General features: G+C 39.4%; 1 protein-coding gene across 1 annotated transcript in view; it reads left to right on the top strand.

Annotated features, from left to right (window-relative positions):
* The window catches only part of dst (dystonin), a 121,406-nt gene that overhangs the window by 45,395 nt on the left and 50,724 nt on the right, over positions 1–25,287 (top strand). The window contains exons 14-40 of the mRNA XM_088422007.1: positions 29–156; positions 1,463–1,556; positions 2,128–2,282; positions 2,364–2,796; positions 2,867–2,995; positions 3,067–3,144; positions 3,227–3,388; positions 3,523–3,627; positions 3,740–3,835; positions 3,915–4,040; positions 4,139–4,291; positions 5,197–5,351; positions 5,435–5,561; positions 5,637–5,820; positions 5,907–6,064; positions 6,131–6,309; positions 6,399–6,537; positions 6,616–6,809; positions 7,693–7,855; positions 7,955–8,038; positions 8,150–8,257; positions 8,339–8,437; positions 8,970–9,071; positions 14,337–14,483; positions 15,540–15,628; positions 15,716–15,824; positions 16,345–24,790. Coding sequence (XP_088278133.1) covers positions 29–156; positions 1,463–1,556; positions 2,128–2,282; positions 2,364–2,796; positions 2,867–2,995; positions 3,067–3,144; positions 3,227–3,388; positions 3,523–3,627; positions 3,740–3,835; positions 3,915–4,040; positions 4,139–4,291; positions 5,197–5,351; positions 5,435–5,561; positions 5,637–5,820; positions 5,907–6,064; positions 6,131–6,309; positions 6,399–6,537; positions 6,616–6,809; positions 7,693–7,855; positions 7,955–8,038; positions 8,150–8,257; positions 8,339–8,437; positions 8,970–9,071; positions 14,337–14,483; positions 15,540–15,628; positions 15,716–15,824; positions 16,345–24,790 — 12,142 coding nt within the window. The remainder of the gene's footprint in view (positions 1–28; positions 157–1,462; positions 1,557–2,127; positions 2,283–2,363; positions 2,797–2,866; positions 2,996–3,066; positions 3,145–3,226; positions 3,389–3,522; positions 3,628–3,739; positions 3,836–3,914; positions 4,041–4,138; positions 4,292–5,196; positions 5,352–5,434; positions 5,562–5,636; positions 5,821–5,906; positions 6,065–6,130; positions 6,310–6,398; positions 6,538–6,615; positions 6,810–7,692; positions 7,856–7,954; positions 8,039–8,149; positions 8,258–8,338; positions 8,438–8,969; positions 9,072–14,336; positions 14,484–15,539; positions 15,629–15,715; positions 15,825–16,344; positions 24,791–25,287) is intronic.

A 25,287-nucleotide genomic window follows, 5' to 3' on the forward strand; every position in this document is an offset into this window, starting at 1 on the left:
AGCCCATCACATTTGTGTCATCCGTCAGGTGTGGATCGAGTTTGGACGAATACATTTACCGCCGGGTCATCACCCAAATGATGTGGAGAAGGAGTGGGGCAAATTAATTGTTTCAATGTTGGAAAGGGAAAAGAGCCTGAGGCCTGAGGTAGAAAGGTATGTGACTCTTTGAATACACAGTCAGGCACATGAATTATTATGTTTAGTTATGACTTGACAACCATCAGCCCTTTTTGACGCTGTTTAGTCATTGTTGATAGGTGTTATTTCATGTGAGCGAAAGTAATTTATCTATCTTCATAAAGTTTTGTATGCTATAATCAGACAAAAGTAATTCTAATAGTATACGTCTATGTCTACTGACAGGGATTAATGCATTTAAACATTGGTTTAATTTCTTTCCTCACATCATCCTTAATCTCTAAATGACTCAGTGGCCTTAGGTAGGTATACTGTACATGTGTACAATCTTATATAATGAAAAAAATAACATAATAATGATATTTATTATTGTGGCTGTACTTTTTATATGGCGGAAGTTGTGTAGAACTAAATTAATCATACTAAGATATTTTCAAAATTTTGGGCCAATAGAAGATAGCTAAATGAGGCAGCTAAAATATTAGAAAGATCCCTCGTTATGATGCAGTGCAATTACCATTGAAAGTTACATTCACAAGCATAACACTGGATCACAGTACTGAGTGTGAGGATGTGCTGAATGTGGTTGAGAGATACTAATACTGATGCATACCGAATCTCTTAAATGTTATCATTTTTAGTCTGCTGGGTTTTTTTGGCGTTTGTTTGCATGCTGAACCTTATTCCTATGGAAACTTATTTTGGGAAATTTATTGACAATAATTTGTACACATGGCCAACAAATCCACCCCTGCCTTTGTGGTTTTTAAACAGTCCATATTAGTAGCATTAAAAGAAGGGTGTGTTTAAAAAACTGTCAGAGACAGCAATTACAACCCTTTGGCAGATTTTATGAAGGTGCACTGTCTCAACCTGCTATCTGATTTGGTTCCCCTGAGGACAGAACATTATTTCATAGTGGGTTGGCCTTACACCCTCCTCACCTGACTGACACTATAAATGTGAGCAAGTTGACATTACTTCCATCTGTTTGGGTTTTATTAGAGGTTAGAATCCAAACAGAGGACCATGACAGCGTATTAGAACGATTAGGTGATCAAGGAAGTAGTGGTTTGATAGATAAGATGGCGTACTTAAGCAGGGTCTCCTCTACTAGCAATAGTAGTTTTGCCAGCTATGGTTCCAGTGACAATGGCTTCACTAGAACTAGGTCGGAACCTGTCTTAATTACCAGCCCATTTGTTCTTAATAACAACATTGTCTATGGATCCAGGTGGGTTATGTACTTCGTTTTGAGTGCATGCTTGGCTTTTTTATTTGCTTGAACATTGTGATACATAAAACATTGCTTTTTTTCTAGGCTTGACATGCTGCAGCAGATTGCCAACAGAGTTCAACGAAACTGTGTTCACGGCGAGGACAAGTTGGCACTGGCAAGAAATTCTCTGCAATCTGTAAGTTTTGTTTTGTTGTACTATTATTTTTCATTCAACTTCATGCTCATACAAAAAACATACTACATTTTGTGGTATGTATTTGGTTTTAAATTTTAACAAAATAAATGAATATGTTAATATTTCAGCCAAAAATAAACTGTGAATGAATAAACTAATAAATTGTGTATCACAAGTCAAATTCTTAGTCACTTGTGACATAGTTGTTTTTAGTCTGAGCAAATAAAGGACATTTTAGGTTCACAGAATGAACAAAGGAGGTGGATGTGACATAACCTTGATATTAACCTTATAGCTTTGAGGTAGCAGTAGTATAACTTCTATATTTAGGCAGAGAACATTGGCAAGAGTAACCTACACAATGAATGCATTTGGTTCAATTTTTATACATCAGATATTTCCTTACAAAATTGATAATTAAAAGACAAAGAAAGCGACAAAAAAACAAAACCATTGATTATAACTTTATTTTTTTCATGTTCTTTTCCCATGGTGGTACGTAGCAACCATTGAGCTTTTGAAATTGTTGTTATTTACATATGATAACTACACATTTGTTTTGCTTTCTCAGGATATTAAACGTTTCGAATCTGGTATCCAATTCCTAAATGAAGCTGAGATTGCTGGCTACCTTTTGGAGTGTGAGAACATCCTGAGACAGCAAGTAGTGGATGTTCAAATTCTTCTAGATGGGAAATTTCCCTTCACAGATCAACTAGTTCAGAGGTGAAAATCACATTTCTGACTTCGTATTAAACATACGAAAATTGTGGATGAATACTGACATGAGACAATTTTACAACCCAGGGTATCAAACCTGCGCGATGATCTTCTCTCCCTGAGAGCGCAGTGTGCGTCTGTGTACAGCAAGGGCCGCACCTTGACAACGGAGCAGACCAAAATGATGATCTCAGGCATCACACAGAGCCTGAATTCTGGCTTCTCCCAGAACATGGGCCTAACACCAGCCCTTCCTCCTACACTCACCCAGGGAGGATTCAGTACCTCCACATTCACCTCGAGCCTTACACCCTCCTTGACCCCAGGGCTGCAGTCTGCCTCTGAGCAAACCTACATGAGCAATGCTGGTAGTTTGGAGCCAGGTGGCCTCAGGCAAATGATGCACATACATATCCCCAAGCCCTTAATGAAGTCCTCACTGACTGACCCCAGTTTGACAGAAGAAGAAGTGAACATGAAATACATTCAAGACCTGTTGAACTGGGTGGAGGACATGCAGGTGAGCATCGGGTTTTAATTCGTCTAGCATACATTACATTATACCTGAATTTTGTATATATTTTATTCAGTTGCAGTTGGATCGTTCAGAGTGGGGATCTGACATGCCTAGCGTGGCGGCACACTTAGATAACCACAAGGCAGTACAAAGAGCCATCGAAGAATTTCAAACGAGTCTCAAAGAGGCCAAAATGAGTGAGGTGAGCAATCCTGAATGATCAGTCCGCAGTGTTATATCTATTTGAAATCTAATGTGTTTTATTATTTGCAGATTCAGATGAATCTGCCCTTGAAACTAACCTACTCAGAAAAATTGAGCTCTCTCGAAAAGCAGTACGATAACCTAATGGTAAGTCACTTTCGTGGGACAGTTTGAATTTTGAAGGCTTCATTTGTTATCTAATTAACATTTCTGAATGTTTGCTCTTCAGAGGTGTTCAAAGGAGCGACAAAGGCACCTGGAAAGCCTGCACGACTTTGTGTCGCAGGCAACGCGTGAGCTCATCTGGCTCAACGAGAAGGAGGAAGAGGAGGTTGCTTTTGACTGGAGTGATCGCAACAGCAGCGTATCCAAGAAAAGAGACTATCATGCTGTGAGTTTGACCCGTTCGGCTGTAAGGATTTGAAGAATACTTCCAGATTAAAACATGTTAGTGTGTGCAGGAGAAGCAGTGACAGATTCTTTGTTGTTGCCGTAAGTCAGAAATCCTTAAATGTGTCTAAACAGGATCTGATGAAGGAACTTGATGAAAAGGAGGAAGTGATCAAGTCTGTGCAGGACTTGGCAGAGCGTCTTCTTTTTAAGAGTCACCCAGCCAGGCTAACTATTGAAGTAAGCCAACCTTTTATTATAACATGACAGTCTCCACCCTGCATGCTATTATTAAAATTCAATGGAGACTTTTCATGCTTGGATATTTTGTAATTTCTTTGGTTGCTTGCAGGCATACAAAGCTGCCATGCAAACGCAGTGGAGTTGGATCCTGCAATTGTGCTCATGTGTGGAACAACATCTAAAGGAGAACGCTGTTTATTTTGAGGTGCACCCTCCTTTTTATTCAATATAATATGCTTTTTGTAGCCTCTGCTCACAACTCCTTTGCTGGACACTTTGTGCAGTTTTTCAGCGATGCCAAAGAATCCATGGACTTCCTTAGAAGCTTGCAGGACGCCATTCAGAGAAAGTATAGCTGCGACCGAACCAGCAGCTTGCACAGACTGGAGGATCTTATTCAGGAATCCATGGTAAACCTGTACAAGCATGCACTGTGTGCAAGATTTACAGAGATGCTTTTCATAAAACTTGAAGACCCTAACACTGCTTCGGGGTTATTCCTTTTTAGGAAGAGAAGGAGCAGCTTCTTCAATACCGCAACACTGTAGCCGGGCTGATGGGTAGGGCCAAGAATATTGTGCAGCTCAAGCCCAGGAACCCTGAGAGCTCACTTCGATCTTCCATCCCTGTCAAAGCCATCTGTGATTACCGACAGATAGAGGTACAATGATTTTTGTGTATGGCGCAAGTGTCCAACATTAATGTTAGCCACAAACTATGTAAGCAATGCACATTCAACCATGGTCAGACATTTTGAACTCAGACAGTCAAAATGTCTGACAGTGCTTTAAACGCTAATAACGGCAAATGTCTAAATAATATGAGCTTCTTATTGCGATTAAAGCTTACATATGTCACAAAAAAGATGGGGTGAACTTACTTTGATATTTTACTTACCTAGAATAAATGGTCCATCTAGTCAAATTTACATTACCTAAGCAAATAACTAGGCTTCTGCCTTCCATTCCAACGGTTGATATGTTGATACATCAAAAAAAAAAAAAAACCCTGACTTTTTGGAATACTGATATATTTACAACCTTAAAAAATTGAGCACATTAAAATCAGTACGGGTGTTTAAACAGGCGTTAATATTCAGAGCCATAATAGTATGTATTTTTATATCATTTTCATTAGTCATTTACTAACTTGTGCAGGATGGCTCTGCCGTGAGAAAATGTTAAAAAAAAAAGTGTTTGTTTTTCTGGTGTTTCGGTTTTCAGCCAAGCATTTCTCATTTTCAATTTAGAGCCAACCATTTTTAGTCAGGTACATTCTTATTAACTCTTTTACTGCCAGCCGTTAGAAAGAGGCTGCCAGCCAACTTTGAACTTTCAGAATGACTAAAGTTGACAATAGTTAGTTTTTTAACACCCACTCGGAAAATAAATAAAGTGTTGACATCAATTAACGTTGATGGCTTTCCGCGGTAGGATTTCTGTTGATGTCCTTTCATGTCAATGGTGCTCAAAGTATTCATTTTTTGGTGACATGTACCTATCCTTTTGCCCACCAAGCATGATGGTAAACATGTAATAATGACTGATTTTGTGTCACTTTTTTCAGATAACTATTTATAAAGATGATGAGTGCGTCCTAGCCAACAACACTCATCGTGCCAAGTGGAAAGTCATCAACCCTGCAGGCAATGAGGCCATGGTGCCTTCTGTCTGTTTCACTGTGCCCCCACCCAACAAAGAGGCCATGGATGTGGCTTCAAGGTAAAATGCTTCAATACATTAGTTGGTCACCACATTCAGTGCATAATGTATTGATATAAGCATAACCTATTCTTTTTCTTCAGAACGGAACAGTTATACCAGAATGTCCTTTCACTTTGGCATCACTCCCACATCAACATGAAAAGTGTGGTCTCCTGGCATTGTCTCATGGCTGATATACGCGCCATCCGCCACTGGAATGTAGCATCTGTATGTTCTGTCGGAGTTGACCATCATATCATTCACGACAAATGACTATGTTTATGTTTTCTTTCACTGTTGCAGTTTAAAACAATGTTACCAGGTGAGCATCAGCAAGTTTTGAGCAACCTTCAGTCTCATTTTGATGAGTTCTTGGAAGACTGTGAGGAGTCTGAGGTGTTCACTGTGGCTGATTGCGCTCAGCTGGAGAGGGACGTTGCAAGCTGCAAGGAATATTACCAAGAACTCCTCAAATCTGCAGAGAGAGGCAAGAGAAAATTTCTCTTTAATTTCAAACATAAAATATTCAACATTGCATTAAATATGTGCTATTGGGTTGTGTGTGTTAAACAGAGGAACACGAAGAGTCTTTGTACAATCATTACATCTCAGAAATACGTAACTTTCGCATGCATCTGGAGGCCCACGAAGAGCAACTGATCAGGAAAATCCGCACACCTCTTGATAGAGATGACGTGCACCAGAGTCTGCAGCGCATCACTGAGCAAGAGGTTCATCTCTTGATTTGTTATGGAACATTTAAGAAGTGAATTGTAATGATTTTCTTTCCTTTGCAGAAGAAAATGGAAGAGCTGAATACATTTAAGGAGGACTTAGATACCATCAACGAGAAGTGTGAGGTGTTCCTCAGACAAGCTGTCGGCTTTCCATCGGCATCGACTCTTTCCTCCGAGCTCAGCGTGGTGGTTGAGAGCATGAGCCAAGTGCACTCTATGTCTTCGATTTATATGGACAAGTGAGTTTGAATTCATCAACAAGCAACAAACAATTAAGCTTGGAGCATTCAGACATACATTTTTAGATCGTATTTGACATGTGTGGCAGACTGAAGGCAGTGAGTTTGGTGGTGAAGCATAGCCAGAGTGCAGAGGCATTGGTGAAGGCCTACGAATCTAAACTCTATGAGGAAGATGCCAATAACTCGGACCTTCAATCTATTGAAACAGTCATTTCCACTCTCAAGGTAGTGCATATTTTTCACCTCTACAGCTTTAGGATGCTATCTCCCATTTTAAGTAAATCTACTTTCATTTGAATGTAGCAATGGCGCACAGAGATTGATGAAAAGCAGGAGGTGTTCCATGACATGGAGGATGAACTGCAGAAAGCCAGACTCATCAGTGACCGCATGTTTAAGGCCCACAATGAGCGTGACTTTGACCTGGACTGGCATAAAGAGAAGGCAGAGCTACTGAACGAGAGATGGCGAAACATTCATTCCCAAATTGATAGCAGGTAAAGACTAAAAATGAAATGTATATACTGTATGTATATATATATATATGTATGTGTGTGTACAGTGGACCCCCGTCTTACAACATCCCTGATTTACGTTATTTTCATGTTGCGACGTGAAATACTGACTTTTTTTCATCCCCTCTTTATGACATTTTCCCGGTTATGCGACAAAAACAACTGTCATGACCCTAGGGGCTTGGCTGTATTTGTGTTGTTTTGCCTCCATCTGCTGGCGTTTTTGGGTAATTGCACGTATTTACTGTTGCCGTCTAACTGCTTCAACGCAACCCGTGACTACAATGCTGGTCTGCTATTGGTCGGGAGATGGTGGTCTGCTATTGGTCGGCTGCACTTGTTTCAAAGATGGCGGAACGGTAAATCTTTGTTCGATTGTGAGTGGTTACAAAACCGAATTTATAGTGCATTATACTGCTTAATTCAAAGTTGAAAGAGTTAGCCATGGGTCCTAAGATTTATAGTGATGGTAAAGAGAGAAGTGAGAAGATGATTTATATGGAAACGATGCTGGAATTAACCCTTATTAGGGAATATGGGCATAACAAGCGGCACTCTGGTAAATAAATCCTTTCTATATTTTTTATTTATGATATTTTCTGATTGTATACATGTATATTATATGTGCGTAACACTTACTATACTTTTTTCGTACCAATTTTTAATATGTACAATTTTTATGTTTTTACCCGTGGTTCTAAATGTGTTAGCTATTTAACATAGGTTTGGATTGCCCGTCATAGGACGAATTGGCCTTATGACCCCAACCGCGGAACCGATTGTCGTAACACGGGGGCCCACTGTATTTTTAGTGTGTGTGTGTGTGTGTGTGTATTGCCTATTAAGGTTGTCAATCTTGTTCCAGGCTGAGGGACCTGGAAGGTAACAGCAAATCCCTAAGGTTCTACAAAGACTCCTACAGTAGTCTTGATGAATGGGTTCGAGAAGTTGAGGCAGAACAGATAAAGGCCCAAGAAAATAAACCCGAAGATAGCAAAGCTCTTGCTGAAGTGTTGAACAAACAGAAGGTAGGACAGTACCTAACTTAAGCACTTGTATTTTGTCTGATAAACTGCACATACTTACATGAATTTATATGTACTGTATGTATGTTCTGTTTGCCTCAGGTTCTTGTTGCTGAAATAGAACAAAAGCAGAGCCAGATTGATGAATGTCAAAAGTACTCAGAACAGTGCTCATCTGCCATCAAGGTCATTTATGATATTTCCCTTTGTTGTTCCACCATTTTCATCCACTGCATGATGCTATGACTATTCTATTAAGAATAGAATCTTTGGGTTCAAACATTATTCTCTTTTTAGGATTATGAGCTCCAGCTGATGACTTTCAGAGCGATGGTTGATTCGCAGCATAAATCTCCCCTCAAGAAACGTAAGATGCAGAACTCTTCTGATGCCATCCAGCAGGAGGTAATCTCTTAATTATCTTGCATTTGAATTGTCTAAACGAACATAGTGTGTTATGTGTCAACATTATTTTTTTTTTTGCAGTTTATGGATCTTCGCACCCGCTACACCGCCCTTGTGACCCTCATGACACAGTATGTCAAGTTTGCAAGTGAAACCCTGAAGAGAACAGAAGATGAGGAGGTAACATTTTCACATTTAAAGTTTTCTTAATATTCATGTTACAACAGAAGAGACTTTCAGGATGAATACCTCAATGCCCCTTTCATATTTGCATGCTCTCATGCTGTCTCAACTTGTTCACACTGCTCTTGCTAAAAATGTGTATGTGTGTTTTGTTTTTAAGATTTTCCTCTTAGCTCTTCCTCAATGGTTTTATTGTGTCTTCTACAAAGGCTGTCATGTTACTATGTATTAGTAACATGGTTATGGATTGTGGTAATGCTGGTGACTTTATGATTTTGGGAAGGAGCTGGCTTTTTAAGAATCTTTTCTTTTGGCTTTTTTGGAAGAGTTAAAGCTGTGTAGATAAATCTGAGTATTGCATGAATAAAATGTGGTAATACCTGAGGTGACTTGGCAGAAATTATTGATTGATGATGAAATTATTGGTTCTTGCTCAACCTTGCTTTGGTACGCTGGTAAAAGGGGGAAACGACTATGTGATTGTACATCATATGTACCATGATGGATAACTGATTGTTTTGTATTTTAGAGCAAAATGGCTTTTGAGAGAGCAGAGAATGCAAAAAGGACAGAGAGCATGGAGCTCCAAAAAACTGCAGGGGATATAAAACTTAACCAACTTAATCTGCTGGTGCGTGAACAAGAGGCCTTGCTAGTTGAAAGACAAGCCCAGTTGCAAAATTTGGAAGGAGAACTAAAAACACAACAGCGTCTGAATGACGATCTCACCTTTCAGAAATCACAGCTTGAGCATGATGTTCGTCAGTGTCAGGCCAAATTGGAGAGAGTAATGGCTGACAAAGCTGCTAGTGAGCAGGAACTAAATCATTCCAAATTGCTAATCGAGCAGGCAGAGGCCAAGTGGTCCAACGCTCAGAGGAAACTGGAAGACCTCGCAAATGAAAACCAAGTTCTTTTGAACCAGAGCCCCACATTTCAGAGAAAAATCATAGTGGAGAAAATTACGAAGGAAAATGTTCAAAATGAAATCCAAGCTCAGCTGTTTTCACCATTAGACAGTCATTCTAGTGAGTCTCAATCAAATATGCTAAGAGAATACCAAATATTAAAAGAGGATTTGCAGCAGAAATGTGATGAGTTAGCTTTGGTCCAGAAACGAGCAGAAATGTCTGAGGAGAAAGCTCAAAGTTATAAAAAGCTGTTGGATGACAGAGATAACCGACTCAAGAAGCTTCAGCTGGATATGGAAGCCGAGAAATTCAGCCTGAGACAGAAATTAGAAGATCTTCACCAGGAGACACTAACGTTGCAGAGAACCATTTCTGAACTGCAAGAGGAAGTCAGATCTCTTCACCGGGCAAAATCCTCATTGGAGCAAAATTCTTTCTTCCAAAATACAGAAGTTGAAGGTCTCAAAGAGCAGCTGAAGATTAGTCAAGGAGAGATTCACAGAAGGAGCTCCTTGGATCAGGACAACATCCAAAAGATTAGCAGTTTAGAGGAAGAACTAGCTTCTAAGCAGGTAGTAATAAATCAGCTGAAATTTAAATGCACTGAGCTGACAAGAATAAACATGTCATCCGACAGTGATCTGAAAGCTCTTCAGCTTCATACTGAGTCGTTGGAAAAAGACAGATCTTATTTAGAGCAAAAGGTGAAATCTCTGAAAAGCGAAATTCAGAGCTGGAAAGAGCAGCTTCAAGAGGCCAAAGATGAAGTTGCAGTAATGAAAAGATCCGAGCAGGAGTGCCTATTTAAATGTAAACGTCTCGAGGCAGGAATTCAGAACTGTGAATTTGTGGCTTCTCAGTTGCAGAAGAAAGCAGACGAATCAAAGCAGTCAAATGCTGACTTGGAAAATGCTTTGAAGAATGTGAGGGAGAAACATGATCAGGCGCTGATGGAAATAGACAGAAAAGATCAACAAATTGAAATTCTAAGGTCTCAGGTAGAAGCAGCCAAATCACAGGTCAAGATTATCGAGGGGGAGCTCAATACAAAATCTCAGAGCTCACATGATCTTCAAGTAAAATTACAGGATCATAGTGAGCATGTGAAATCATTAACAGAACAAAATTGCACATTCAACTCCGATGTCGTAAACTACCAGAAAGAAATAACATCGCTTAAATCTGACCTTAAGTCTGCGTTAGCCGAAAAGGAGCTAGCAGAGCAGAAGGTCCACTTGCAAAGTGCTGAGATTGATGACTTGAACACAATGTTGAAAAACAAAAATGCAGAAATTCAGAAGGGATCTTCTGTGATTAATAAACATCTCAGCAAAGTGAAAGCGTTGGAAGATGAGCTTTTTAAATATGAGCAGAATATAAAGGGACCATTAAGGAGCTCTGACAAAATGACTGGGAATTTAAAGCAAGAGATACTTGCTCTTCAGATGGAGAAAAAAGCTGCAGAGAAAAATGTAGAAAACTTGAATGCTAAAGTTTCAGAGTTGAGATCATCTCTGCAGAACGTAAAAGATGAATTGGCTAAAGAGAACAAAGAAAGAAAAAACAGAGAATCGCTAATAACGCAGCTTGAATGTGAGCTACAGAAAAATAAAACATTGACAGAAGGATTGCCCAGCCTGGACCAATCCCAATCAAATCTCCAACATGAAAATTTGATCCTGAAGAGAGAGAAAACTGATGCTTTAGGGAACATTGTCTCATTGGAGTCTGAAATCATTTTGCTGAAGGAAAAGCTGCAGTGCAAAAATAAAGAAGATGAGAAAATGCAAAAAGAGAATTCTCTGCTCAGGGTGAGGACACAGCTGATGGAGGAGCAAGTTGGAAAGTGCAAGAGAATGCTTGAGGAATTAAAAACTAAACTGGAACTTCAGAGGCAGGGTTATGAAAGGCATTTGATGTTAGTGCAGAAGGAAATGGAAAAGAAAGTGATCTTAGCACAGTCAGAAATCCCAAGTGAGAAAGAAGTGTCACAAAGGCGTTCGCAGGGTTCAGAATTAGGAGCGATGCTCAGCGAGTACCTTAAAGAAGAGATTCAAGTATTGAAATCATCCCTGCAAAATACACCAGAATCAAAGCAGCAAGTGGACAAATTAGAGCAAGGAAAAAATATGTATGACCAAGACTCGCTAAAGGCAAGATTGCAAATTCCTCAACTTGAAGAGGACAAAGTTAAATTATACTCAAAGGTGAATGCTTCTCAAAACAAGGATCGTTCAACACAGTTCCTAATAGATGTTAGTTGTAACGTGATGCCGAAGGAAGTAAGCTCTCATCCCGGACAATTCAATTTGAACACCAAAGAGGTTCAAAGTCTTCATGGGGTTACAACAGAGAAGGAAAATCCGAAGTTTAGGAAACAGGAATTGACCGACTGTGGCCATCAATATACAAGAAACTCGCAGACTGCTATCACGAAGACAGCCATGCAAAAAGAGGAGACCCAGCGCAGCAATGTGGAGGAGAATCTACAAATGAAAAGCACTTCAGAGGTACGGGACAGGCACCAGTCTAGGCACCTTTGTAAAATGTTCTGTTCTTTCATAGTTTTTTCCCTAACCAAAGGTTTTTCAAATCTCCAATTCACAGATGACAACATTCCTGAAAGAAGACATTCTTAACAAGTTCAAACAGGAGGAAATGAAAGTCGATCCCCGTGCGACAACTCTTACGAGTTCAATTTCTTATAATCCCACATTCCCACAAAAAGAATATTTCACAGGAACATATCAGATTTACTCTGGTAAGGGTCTGATTCCAAAAACACAGGGATACATGGCCCTATGTGAACCCACTGAGTACCAGAAAGAAAAACACAGCATCTTTACGACAAGAACTTACTATCTCCACGAATCTCCTGAAGCAAGAGATACACCATCTGAAAGTGCTCCAGAAAGTAGAGACTATCTCAATTTGTGGAATACAACTACTTTGAATCTCACTGATCTCAAAAGAAGCTCAACTATTCAAAACCTAATCAAGTATAAGCTCTTGGATGAAGACATTTTGCATAAATTAGAGATGGGTGTCACTACAATCGACAAGGTGCAAGCATCAATTGCACCTTATGTCGGCAAACCAACTGTCATTGCTGGAGTTTATGTGGATTCGAGTAAGAAAAAGGCTTCCTTCTTAGACGCAGCCGAGAAGGGTTTCTTGGCAAAGATCCATGCCCTGGACTTTCTGCAAAGCCAGGCTGTAACAGGAGGCATCACTGATCTGATCACAGGCCAGATATACTCCCTAGAGCAAGCTCTTGAGAGAGGAATTTTCGAATCAAGTCTAAAAGATAAACTGATGGAGGCTGAGAAAGCGTTCAGTGGCTATATGCACGCTGGCAAAAGACTGTCCGTGTTCCAGGCGATGGAGGAGAGTATTCTTGAGCGATACAAAGGCAAGAAAATCCTTGAAGTGCAGATAGCCACTGGTGGAGTGATTAATCCAGAGGGTGGTTTCAGAATGCCGCCCAACATTGCGATTGAGCATGGCTTTCTAGACAAGGAGACTTTTCAAATTTTGTACGATCCTGTTCGCAATCCTAAAGGTTTTCACAACCCTGATACTGGACAGAAAGCATACTACTGTGACATACTAAAGGCATGTCTTTATGACATTGATGGAGGTGTCTTTCTCCTGCCGATTGGGGACAGGCATCTTACAAGTAGTTCCCCCATGTGTTCACACCGGGTGTCTGTTGTAAGCAGCAGTTGTGGTACTGAGATGTCCACCTATGAAGCCTTAAAGAAGAAACAAATCGACAAGCAGACCTATTTGTTTCTGTCACGGCAGGAGAGTGAATGGCATGAGACGTCAGTAGATGATGCTATCGAAGGTTTGCGTCACATCATCACCGATGACAAAACTGGCAGAAAGCTGTGTCTAGAGTCTGCTCTCAGTCAGAGGTTTCTTGAAGCATCTGAGCTAGAACGCTATAAAAATGGCCTTCTTAGTATCTATGAGATTGCCGACATCATATTTTCAAGAATGGTTGTCGTAGAGGATGTCAACAGCCCCATTGCGGGTCTTTGGGACATCACCCAGAAGAAGAGGCTGTCTGTTCTTCAGGGATTACAACAGGGTTTTACTGATGGGACCACAGCCTTGAGATTGCTGGAGGCCCAAGCCTGCACCGGAGGTATTTGTGACCCCTTCTCCGGGGAGAAAGTTACAGTCAGTGATGCAATCACTAAAGGTCTCTTAAATGACAAGTTGGCTCAGAAACTATATCAGTATGAGCAGGCATTCAATGGCATCACTCACCCCAAAACTGCAAAGTCCTTGTCAATCACTCAGGCAGTCCAGGAAAATGTTCTCCCCAAGGATGTGGGCGCTCGCTGTATAGAGTTCCAGCTACTGACTGGTGGATTGATAAACCCTGACAGCCACGACCGAGTCTCGCTGGAAGAAGTCATTCAAAGGGGCCTCATCGACAAAGCCATGGCCTCAGCCATAAAAGATGAGAAGTCCCACACTAAAAGCCTCACTTGCCCCAAAACCAAGAGACGAATCACATTCAAAGAAGCACTCGAAAGAAGTGTATATGACTGCCACACTGGTTTAAGATTACTGGAGGCTGCTAAAGCTCAAGGCTTTGGAGCTATATCAACCTTACATTACAGAAAGTTGAAATAAAGATCTTTGGGCGTTCCTGTTAAAAAAAAAAAAAAAAAGAGTGAATGCTGGAAGTAGGATTAATTTTGGCTGGATGTGGAGATATTTTTTTCCCTAACAAAATGTTAACATCATCTTTAAGTTTTTACTCATGAACTGTATTACAGCCACCCCTTTTGTGCCCAATGAAGCATGAAAATGATACATATCTGAACCTCCGTACTATTGTGTCAACTTGTTTTTCCTTTGGACCATATTTGGGTGTGTTATGTCATGTTAACTATGAAAAGAGATGTAACAGTTTTGCTTTTCTTCACAAATTGATATTCTGATATCACCGCCTGTTCTGATTCCAGAGATCGGTGGATGAAGAGAAGCGAGAGCATGGTGATAAAGTTAGCAAACTGTTAGGTTGGATGTCTAATGTTAGACAGAACGCAGGAAATGAGGGAAATACTTTGAAAGATAGTAATGCCAACACAGATGCTTCAAATAACCCTCAGGTAATAATAATATGTATTTGTATTCTTGTTGTGGCTTGACAAAAAGATTACTTTGCTTTGAGGATTTTTGTTTTTATGTGACATTTAATAAAAAGTACATTTTTTGATCTACTCATTCCATGTATTTTCCACTGTAAACTAATATTTTGTTAATCAAATCAAGGGCTCAGTCTGATCCAACTACCCCTTACTGTTGCACAAGCACCAATCAACTGGGGCTCACTTAAAATACACTTTACGTCACTCACTTTACATAGATTATGAAAGCTAGTTTCAAGCACACAAATCCTTTTTGGTGTTTCATTCAGAAATGCCAGAAACCAGTTTTAATGCTTTCATTACTAATTTTAGTGCTTTCATGTGGTAATTTGATTTACCACAGTGTTAGACCTGATATTCAAATACTACACACTAGTTTGTCACAAATCATTGTCCTCTTATTGTATATTTGACTAAAGACAGCCAAATGTCCAGATTCTTTACTCTATTAGAATTCAAACAATTCAATAATTGCAGACATTTAAGTTCATATTGTCCCTTAAATTAACTACAGCATGTCATATTTCCCCATGTAAGTCATTCACACTTTTAATTTTGCTGAGCCTGTTTACTAGTACAAGGCACCATTGTTATGTTGTATTCATGATTATTTATTTATTTTACAAATGTTAATATACTCACCACATTAAAGAATAGACCTGCACCCGCTGACTAAAATATTAAGTGCACAATTTATTGTGACATAAAATGCCATCTATGTATTTAGTCTTATATATTAAACATTATCAGTATGATATAGTTCTACACGAGCACTGTAGAACCATGTTAATAAAAATCTTACTATAAATAATAAATAAAGCTTAATTTAATTTAGAATTGTTATCTTGTAACAGCATAGATTACGTGTGTTCGATTGATAGAGCTCATTATGTTGTGCAGGTATACCAAATGGTATATAGCCTGTGAGTGTAGCTGTGTCTTAAATGCTAACATAATTTGATTTTATACTCTTGATTAAACTGCAAAGTATTGACAAGTAACTGTTTGATTCTGTAGGTCTCAATGGAAGAAATTGTTACTAAGAAAGAGCAAATAGCAGAAGCTATCAGAGCCACAGAAATGATGCTCAACAAACACAGTGACAAGTAAGTCAGGAAATTACTCAACTGATAGCAGTATAACACATTACATTGGCTATCTATAAATTTAAATAACCATTTTTTCTCTTGCAGGATGTCAGAAGAGGAGAGAGAAAAAGCCCAGGAACATTTGAAGGACCTCAACCAGGCTTACAGTGACCTTTCCCAGCTCTGTTCTGATCAGCCCACACATGGAGATAAGGTTGGAAATTATGTGTTGTGTTTTATCAAATGGAATGCTTCTGTTTTTTTATTGGCCTCAAACGAAGTGTTATTTGTTGGTTCATTGCATGATAAACCCTTTTCCTTTGTTTGCTTTATTTATTGCACTAATCATTCAGGGGTGTTTTCAATGAAAAAAAACAACTGAATTTTAATATTTGCAACCAGATCATTGAGTATGCTGTAAACATGCTAGGTTAACCATGCCGGTTTTTTCAGTCAATATGCTGACATTCAACTGGCTAACAGGTTTGATTCATTCAACGGTTCACTGTGATGTGACTAACAAACACTTTTCTGCAACAAGTTGAAGCATGATTGCTTTCACTATATGCTGACAGCCTGACACTTTCTTGTTACAACGCTGAAGCAGTGTTGAACTCGTGCACGTGATCTCTAACATGTTGGTCTTCTGGTGAGTACACTTTTGCCTTAATTTGGAATACTTAGTGTTATTATAATCAATTCAACAATAAGTGTTGTTCTCTTTTTTTTCATAGAATGTTAATCCCGCCGGTAGCATGGACTGTTTTTGGACCCATGCATTGGATGGCCTGAGCAATGACATAATTGGCCTCCTCCTCCCAACCTCCTCCCTGTCTCAGTCTGAACCTCATCTGCGCGGGAAGGATGTTGTCAAACAAGATGTTCCTAATAAAGCTACCTTGCTCAATGAATTACGAGAGTTAAACATGGAAAACAAGTGCATAGAGAGTTCCGATGTGAGCTCTGTGTTCTTCTGTGAAGTTGCAGCAGCAGTGATGGAAGCTTCCATGTTGGAGGACCTTATTGTGAAGATAATAGAGGTCAAGCAAGTTGGTGATGGATTGAATTTGGCCTACTCAGGAGATACAGTGAACCTGAAGACAGCATTTCAGGATGGGATCATCCCTGCTTCTGTTTATGTCAACATTCTTCAGAGGCACAAGACCTGGCAAAGAATAATGCATGACCATTCTATTGCAAATGGGTCACATTTAGAAGCAAGGCAGGTTAGCAGACTGATGTTGAAGTGCATTGGTGGGAATAAATTACTGACCCCAGAGAGGACTGTTCACACTATGACATCTGTCCACAATCAAGACAGAATGTTTATGCTGAATCCCACAGAGGTAAATGTTGCAGGCCCAACAGAAAATCACAGTTCAAGTGAAACACAAGGAGTTAATTCTTCCTTTGGCAACATCCGTAATGAGGATGGACTAACCGTGGATGCAGAGGTTCAGTGTGACTTGATGAGTTTTACCAGTACGCTCATTGTGCTCGGGAACCGGAATCAGTTTATAGGGCTTGTATTGCCTCGGCCCAATGAATTCCAATCTAGTGCCACCTCATTAGAATCCTCTAAGAATCACACCACTGATGTGTTTGGCAGCAGGTTACTCAGCAATAGAGGGAAAGTAACAGCACTTTACATTCCAGAAAATTCTGAAGTCGTAGATATTCATTCTGCTGTACAAAATGGTTTCATTGATGTTTACACCGCAAACATCTTAAAATCCATCCAAATCCCAGATGACCGTCTTGATGTTGATCTCCTCAATGAAAGGTTTTCCTCTTGGCTCGTGTGTAGAAAACTCAGAGTAGGTGGATCTAGCCATGCCGGACATGTGTTTACTTCTTCAGAGACAAAACAGCTTTTTACGTCCTACTTAATGATAAACAGTTACATCGACTTGAAGTCTCAACACAGGATTTTAATACTTGACAAACAGTTAACTAAGATGATCAAGTTTTTTCTTGAAGATTCTAAGTTTTGTGAAACTGACCAACACAATATGGTGCCTTGGACTGTCAGTGATTGTAATCTTTCAGAGCAGGAGGACTTTGAGGTGCCACTCAGAAGTGATAAGGCAGAAGAAATAGTGAACACAAAGAATTCATTTGATGGGGTACCTGATATGGGTGACAACATATATGCAAATGATCTAAAAATTGATTTCATGGATGATCACACGGAAGCTATTTTGCTCTCGCGATCCACAGAGTACAAAACACTTGATGATAGTTTATATATTGAGGACAGAGATGATGCTAATGATGTTTACAATATTCCAACTACCCAAGAGATTCTTGTACTACCCACCATTGTGAGCAAATTTACTGATGATTCACCATTACAGAGGAAGTGTACAGAGGAAACCATACCGCAACCTCCAGCACAGATAATTGCTGAGCCATTGTGCCATGCCTCAAGGATGATCAATAACACTTCAGCTGACAGTCTGTTTAACAGAGCAAAACATAGCAGCGGTATTTTTCAGATGGATGTACAATTTGAAGAAAAGGGCCTTTTGGATGACACACCTTTCTGTAACCAGCAGGGAAACACTGAAGAGACAGTTTTGAAGCTCTTTGCTAACCAAACTGAAAATGAGAAAGACACCATGTTGCCTAGTCCATCCCATAAGAGCTTTGACTTTAGTTACTCAGGAGGAAAGTACAGCCAGTCTAACTCAGATGATGACAATCTTGGTTCTGTTAATGTGAAAGAAGCCCAAGAAACACACAATCTGTCCAAGAGGAAGTCTTCTTTCCTGATAGAGGATGATAATACAGTTTTATTGTCAAAAAATGAAACAGGAAGAAATGTTATCGAGATAAGTGATTTCCATCATTCTTCTTCATTAATTTGTGGTCATGAGCCTGTAATGATGTCACCCTTCTTTAAAGGGGAGGTTTCAGAGTCAGTGCTCCACTTGGAAAAAACGGCTTCACTGTCTGATGTCACCATCTCACGAAATGGAGCCACTAACCTCCTGCCTGATAACCAAGAAGAATACTTTGTAACTGTTGCTTCATCTGACCCTGTCATGCCATGCAGCAATTTTACCCTAGAAAGTCACAGGGAATCTTCCACTGATGCCAATCAATGGGGCGAGGTTAACACAGAGTTCATTGATGATGATTTCAACAAAGCTGGAAATGTTGCCAAATGTGAAATTAGTACATCACTTTGGGCTGCCCCTTCCGTTGAAGCTGAAATAGGTCCCTCATCATTTGTAGATGCAACCAATGTTTTAGATGTCCAAGTTAACGCCGTCGAAAAACATAGCAGCAGACTGCAGCAGGCATTTTTTGCTTCAGAGAGTGCTTATCCTCCTGAATCTGATGGGAACTTTCAAGCATCAAAGGAGACGTGGGTGGAAAATACATGTCAGGAGATTGTGAATAAAGTTGAATCCGTTTTACGAATCCGTTCCACTTTATCAGACTCTACCCAAAATCATGACTTCAAAATGGAACACAAATACCATACACCTCCAGATCAAAGTGGGATGGATGTAGGTCTAAATACTCATGTGGTTACTGATGTCTTGTCAGTCAGCACTGCTCCTTTACTCATTTCAAACTCTGTAAAGCCAAATGTCAATCACAATGAGACAGTGATGAACAAAACATTTAATGAGAGTCATGGTGAAAGACTGTCAACAACAACAAGTCAGACTTCACTATTATTACAAAACTGTGTATCGTTTGAGACTGATGCTGCTTGTGCGGTTATGGAGACTGGGCCAATGAATTTAGTAGTGGAAGATGCGTCCAGTTTAAACCAGAATGAAACAGGAAATGGAGACATGCATGGAAGACAGCCTTGTACGCTAACCAAAAGAGTCGAAGGAAAATATGATGCCCTACCAGGCAAAGGGATAAAAGAGTCCACTGCCTTTGCGCGAAGTGATGAAGATAAATCGGATACCCCAGTTACAAACAATCGGGAAAACTTTGACGCTCAAATCAAAAAGGATGACTTGTCATCTGATTTCCTAACAGGTCATATTGAAGAAGAGTCTTACATCAAAAGTAGAAAGGAAGAGTATGTTTATGGGACGGTGGTAAATACTGAAGTGGAGTTTGACAACTTAATTAGAAGAGATGAAGAGTGTTATGATGCTTCACCCATAAAAATTGATGATAAGTCCTGTCCTTCAAAGAGACAAAATGAGTACTCTGGTGCTCCACCTGGAGATGATGATGAAGAATCTAATGTTACGATTGGAAAAGTTGAGGATTTCAGTGCCCCAACTAAGGATGAAGAGTGGTCTGATGCCACAACTGAAAACATTAAAAAGAAATCTTATACCCAACCAAACGAAGAGCATGTTTCTGCTGCTTTTGGAATAATTGATGTGGAGTCTGACCATCTAACAAAAAGAGATGAAAAGTGGTATGATGCCCAACTTCCAAAAGATCAAGAGAGCTCTATTTCTACAAATGAAGAAGATAAAGAGTATGTTAATGTTCCAGCTGGAAATGATGAGGAGTGGTCTATAAAACAAGACAAGAATGATCTGACTGAAAAAGATGATACTGAAACTAAAAAATATAAAGAGAGATCTATTGCATTGTATGGAAAAGATGAAAGTGGATCTTCTGCCTCATTTTTAAAAGATTGTAATGCATTTGCAAATATTGAGGAGTATAATTTCCCAAGTAGAAGGGGGGGAGAGAGCTCTGATGGTCCACTAACAAAAGATGAAGAGGGGTCTCATGACCAAGCTGAAAAGCTTGAAAAGGAATCTGAGATGCCAACCAGAAAAGTTGAACAATATTCTGAAGCTCCACTAGTAAATGTTGAAGAGAGCTCCTATGGCTTAGCGAGAAAAGTGAAGCTAGAACTTAGTGATTTATTTCAGAAAGATACACAAAGTGTAAACAATATTGAAACAAGACACCAAGAAGGCAAATCTCATGAAATGCAGCCTTTTGGAATGATTGAAGATGGAATGATTTCTAAGTATGGTGCATCAACGGGAAAAGATTTTAAGGAGTCTATTGTCTTAACTGAAAGAAATGAAGCATGGTCTAGCTTTGCAACTGGAAAATATTGCGACACATTGGGAATCCCAACTGTGAAAGTTGAAGAAGACTTTAGTAACCCGCAAGAAAAAGATGAACGCCGGTCTAAAACCTCACTAATAAAAGATGAAGATTGCTCAAATGCTCAAACAAGATTTACAAACAATTCCCCTGACCCACATGGAAAAGAAGAAAAGAGCTCTTTTGATCCATATGTCAAATGTGAAGAGGAATCTAATTATAAATCTACACAAGTTGTGTCAAATGTCTCACTTTTACAAAATTACAATGCTTCTAATGGTCTACCTGTAAAAGATGAAGAGACGTCTTTTGCCCCACCTCTGAAAGATGAGGGTTCTCATACCTTAGTAATAAAAGATGAAAGGACATTTAATGACCCAACTGAAAAAACTAAGCCTGGGTCTCAGTCAAAATCTGATGCTCAACCTCTATCTTATAAAGAAGGGTCAGAATACCCACCTGTAAAAGATGAAGAGTGGTCCCAAGTCACAACTGAAAAAGATGAAAAGATGGCCCATACCTTGGCTGGAAAGAGTTTCAAGGAGTCGTGCATTCCAAATAAAAGACAACCTGTATCTAATGTACCACCTTCAAAAGATGAACAGTATTCTGTAGCGCAAACCAGAACACACCTACAGGATTCTGATGAAGAAGGGTCTGATATCCGACATGAAAAAGAAGAAGAAAACTATTTGATTCTAACTGGAAAAGATCAAGATTATTCTAATGCCCTACCTGTAAAGGGGGAGAAGTGTTGTGATGCCTCACTTGAAACAAAGTATCATGACAAAACCAGAAGAGTTCAAGGTCATGACACCCAAAATGAAAGCGATGATGTGTGGTCTTGTGCCCCATTTATGAAATATTATAGCGACTATGATGCTCAAAATAGAAAAGGTAAAGATGGGTCTGAAATGCTAGCTGGAAGCATTGGAGAGGAGTCCAGTACTCAGACTAGAAACAAGGAGCAAGACTCTGAAAATGCTGAAGAAGTGTCTGACACCCCACTTAATACTTTAATAGTAACAGGAGAAAAGAAAGAAGATTCTGCCTTTGCATGTAGAATACTTCTCAAATATGTAAAGGGGTCTGATGCCTCACATGTAAAAGATATATTGGAGTATCCTGACCAAACACAAGAAGCTCAACAGTGTGATATTCCAACTGAAGGCAATGAAAATTGGTCTATTCCAGCGATACAAGACTCTAATATACAAGCAAGAAAAGGTGAAGAGGAGCCTCATTTCCCAACTGGAGTCGATGACAAGAAATCGGATATCTCTGTTTTAACGGATGAAAGAAAAGCTGTGCTGCCAGCTAGAAGTATGAAAGAGGAGACTAGTACCCCGGCTGGAAAAAATGAACAAGACTCTGGAATCGCTGATAGCTCTTATACCCTACATGGAAACAATCAAGGGAATCATTCTACTCCAGCCGGGAAAGATGAAGGGCAATCTGGTGTTAGGTCTGTAAACCATGAAAAGATTTCTGATTCCTCACTTCTAAAAGTAGAAATAGGGGTATCTCAAAACACAGCTGAAAAAGTTCAAGAGTCTGATACCTTACCTGTAAGACATAAAGACATGTCTCATACCCCTCCTGGAAAATATGAGGATGATCCTGAACAGTGGTCTAATACCGCACTAGTGAAAGATAGGGAGGTTTCTAGTGACCTTATTGGAAAAGTTGAAGAGAAGTCTAATATCCTGTCACAAGAATATGAAAAAGCCTCTGATGCACCACACGAAAGAAATGAAGATGACTCATATACACCACCTCAAAAAGATGAAGATCATGCACCAATTGCAACAAATGATGAGTCTGTTGCACCAATTGGAACAAATCAACATGACTCTGTTGCACCCCTTAAAAAAGATGAAGATGACTCTGATGTACCGCCTAAAAAAGATGATGCACCACTTGGAAAAAAGCAAGATGAGACTGATGCACCACTTAAACCTTTTGAACAGGGGTCCAATACCCTGTCTCAAAAAGGTGATAAACCCTCCGATACACCAATTGAAAGAAATGAAGATGGAGCGCCACTTGGAACAAATGATGAATCTGATTCACCAATTGGAAAAGATCAATATGATTTTGTTGCACCACTTAAAAAAGATGAAAATGACTCTGACGTACCGCCTAAAAACGATGATGACTCTGATGCACCACTTGGAAAAATTCAAAATGACTCTGATGCACAACCTGGAAAAGATGAAAATGACTTTGATGCACCACTTGGAACAAAGCAAGATGACACTGATGCACCACTTGAACTTTTTGAACAGGGGTCCAATACGATGTCTCAAAAAGGTGATAAACCCTCCGATACACCTTTGGAAAGAAATGAAGAGGACTTAAATGGAACACCCGAAAAAGATGAAGATTATTTTGATGCACCTAAAAAAGAGGATGAATCTGATGGACTACTTGGAAAATATAAACATTACTCTGATGCATCACCTGAAAAAGATCAAGATGACTCTGATGTGCAACTTGAAGAAAATAATGAGTCTGATAAACCACTTAGAAAAAATACACATGATTCTGGTGCATCACATAAGAATGATGAGGATGACTCGAATGCACCACTTGAAAAAAATGTAGATAATCTAGATGGAACCCCTGTAAAAGATGAAGATGTTTCTGATGCACCGTCTAAAAATGATGACTCTGATACACTATCTGAAAAAGATAGAGATGGCTCTGATGCACCATTTGGAAAATATAAATATGTCTCTGATGCACCACCTGAAAGGGAGGAAAATGATACACCACTTGGAAAAAATGATGATTCAGATTCACCACTTGGAAAAATTAAACATGACTCTGCTGCACCATCTGAAAAAGGTGAAGATAACTCTGATGCACCACTTGGAAAAAATAAACATGACTCTGCTGTACCATGTGAAAAAGATGAAGATGACTCAATTGGAACACACATAAAAATTGAAGATGATTTTGATACACCTCCTAAAAAAGATGACTGCAATGCACCCCCTGGAAAAAAGAAAAATGACTCTGCTGCACTATCTGAAAAAGATGAAGATGACTCTCATGCACCAGCTAAAAATAATGATGACACTGATACAATACCTGAAAAAGATAGGGACGGTTCTGATGCACCACTCGGAAAATATAGATATGACTCTGATGCACCTTCTGAAAAGGAGAAAGATGATGCACCACTTGGAAAAAATGAAGATGAGTGTAATGCACCACATGGAAATAATAAACATGACTCTGCTACACCATCTGAAAAAGATGAAGATGACTCTGATGCACTTGAAAGAAATGAAGATGAATTGGGTGGAACACCCATAAAAGATGAAGATGACTTTGGTGCACCGCCTAATAAAGATGATGACTCTGATGCATCACTCGGAAAATATAAATCTGACTCTGATGCCCCACGTCAAAAGGAAGAAGATGATATACCATTTGGAAAAAAGGAAGATGAATCTGATGCACCACCTGAAAGAAATGAAGAAGACTTGGATGGAACACACATAAAAAATGAATATGATTTTGATTCACCTCTTCAAAAAGATGATGACTCTAATGCACCATTTGGAAAAAAGAATCATGACTCTGCTGTGCCATCTGAAAAAAATGAAGATGACTCTGAAGCATTGCATAAAAATGATGGTGACTCTGATACATTACGTGAAAAAGATAGAGATGGTTCTGAAGCACCACTTGGAAAAGATAAATATGACTCTGATGCACCCTCTGAAAAGGAGGAAGACAGTACACCACTTGGAAAAAATGAAAATGACTCCAATGCACCACTTAGAAAAAATCACCATGACTCTGCTACACCATCTGAAAAAGATGAAGATGACTCTGATGCACCACTTGAAACAAATGAAGATGACTTGGATGGAACGCCCATAAAAAATCAAGATGATTTTGATACACCTCTTAAAAAAGATGATGACTCTAATGCACCACTTGGAAAAAAGAATCATGTCTCTGCTGCTCCATCTGAAAAAGATGAAGGTGACTCTGACGCATTGCCTAAAAATGATGATGACTCTGATACATTACCTGAAAAAGATAGAGATGGTTCTGATGTACCACTTGGAAAAGATAAATATGACTCTGATGCACCCTCTGAAAAGGAGGAAGATAGTACACCACTTAGAAAAAATCCCCATGACTCTGCTATACCATCTGAAAGAGATGAAGATGACTCTGATGCACCACTTGAAAGAAATGAAGATGACTTCGATGGAATGCTCATAAAAAGTGAAGATGATTTTGATGGACCTCCTAAAATAGATGATAACTCTGATGCACCTCCTGGAAAAAAGAAAAGTGACTCTGCTGCACAATCTGAAAAAGGTGAAGATGAATCTAGTGCACCACTTGAAAGAAATGAAGATGAATTTGTAGGAACACACATAAAAGATGAAGATGACTTTGATGCACCGCCTGATGACTCTGATACACTATCTGAAAAACATAGAGATGGCTCTGATGCACCACTTGGAAAATATGTCTCTGCTGCACCATCTGAAAAAGGTGAAGATGAATCTAATGCACTACTTGAAAGAGATGAAGTTGAATTTGTAGGAACACACATAAAAGATGAAGATAACTTTGATGCCCCCCCGAAT

Source organism: Hippichthys cyanospilos, chromosome 8 (genome assembly GCF_059441005.1).
Source record: "Hippichthys cyanospilos isolate Australia breed blue-spotted pipefish chromosome 8, RoL_Hcya_1.0, whole genome shotgun sequence".
In the NCBI taxonomy this organism is placed as follows: Eukaryota; Metazoa; Chordata; class Actinopteri; order Syngnathiformes; family Syngnathidae; genus Hippichthys; species Hippichthys cyanospilos.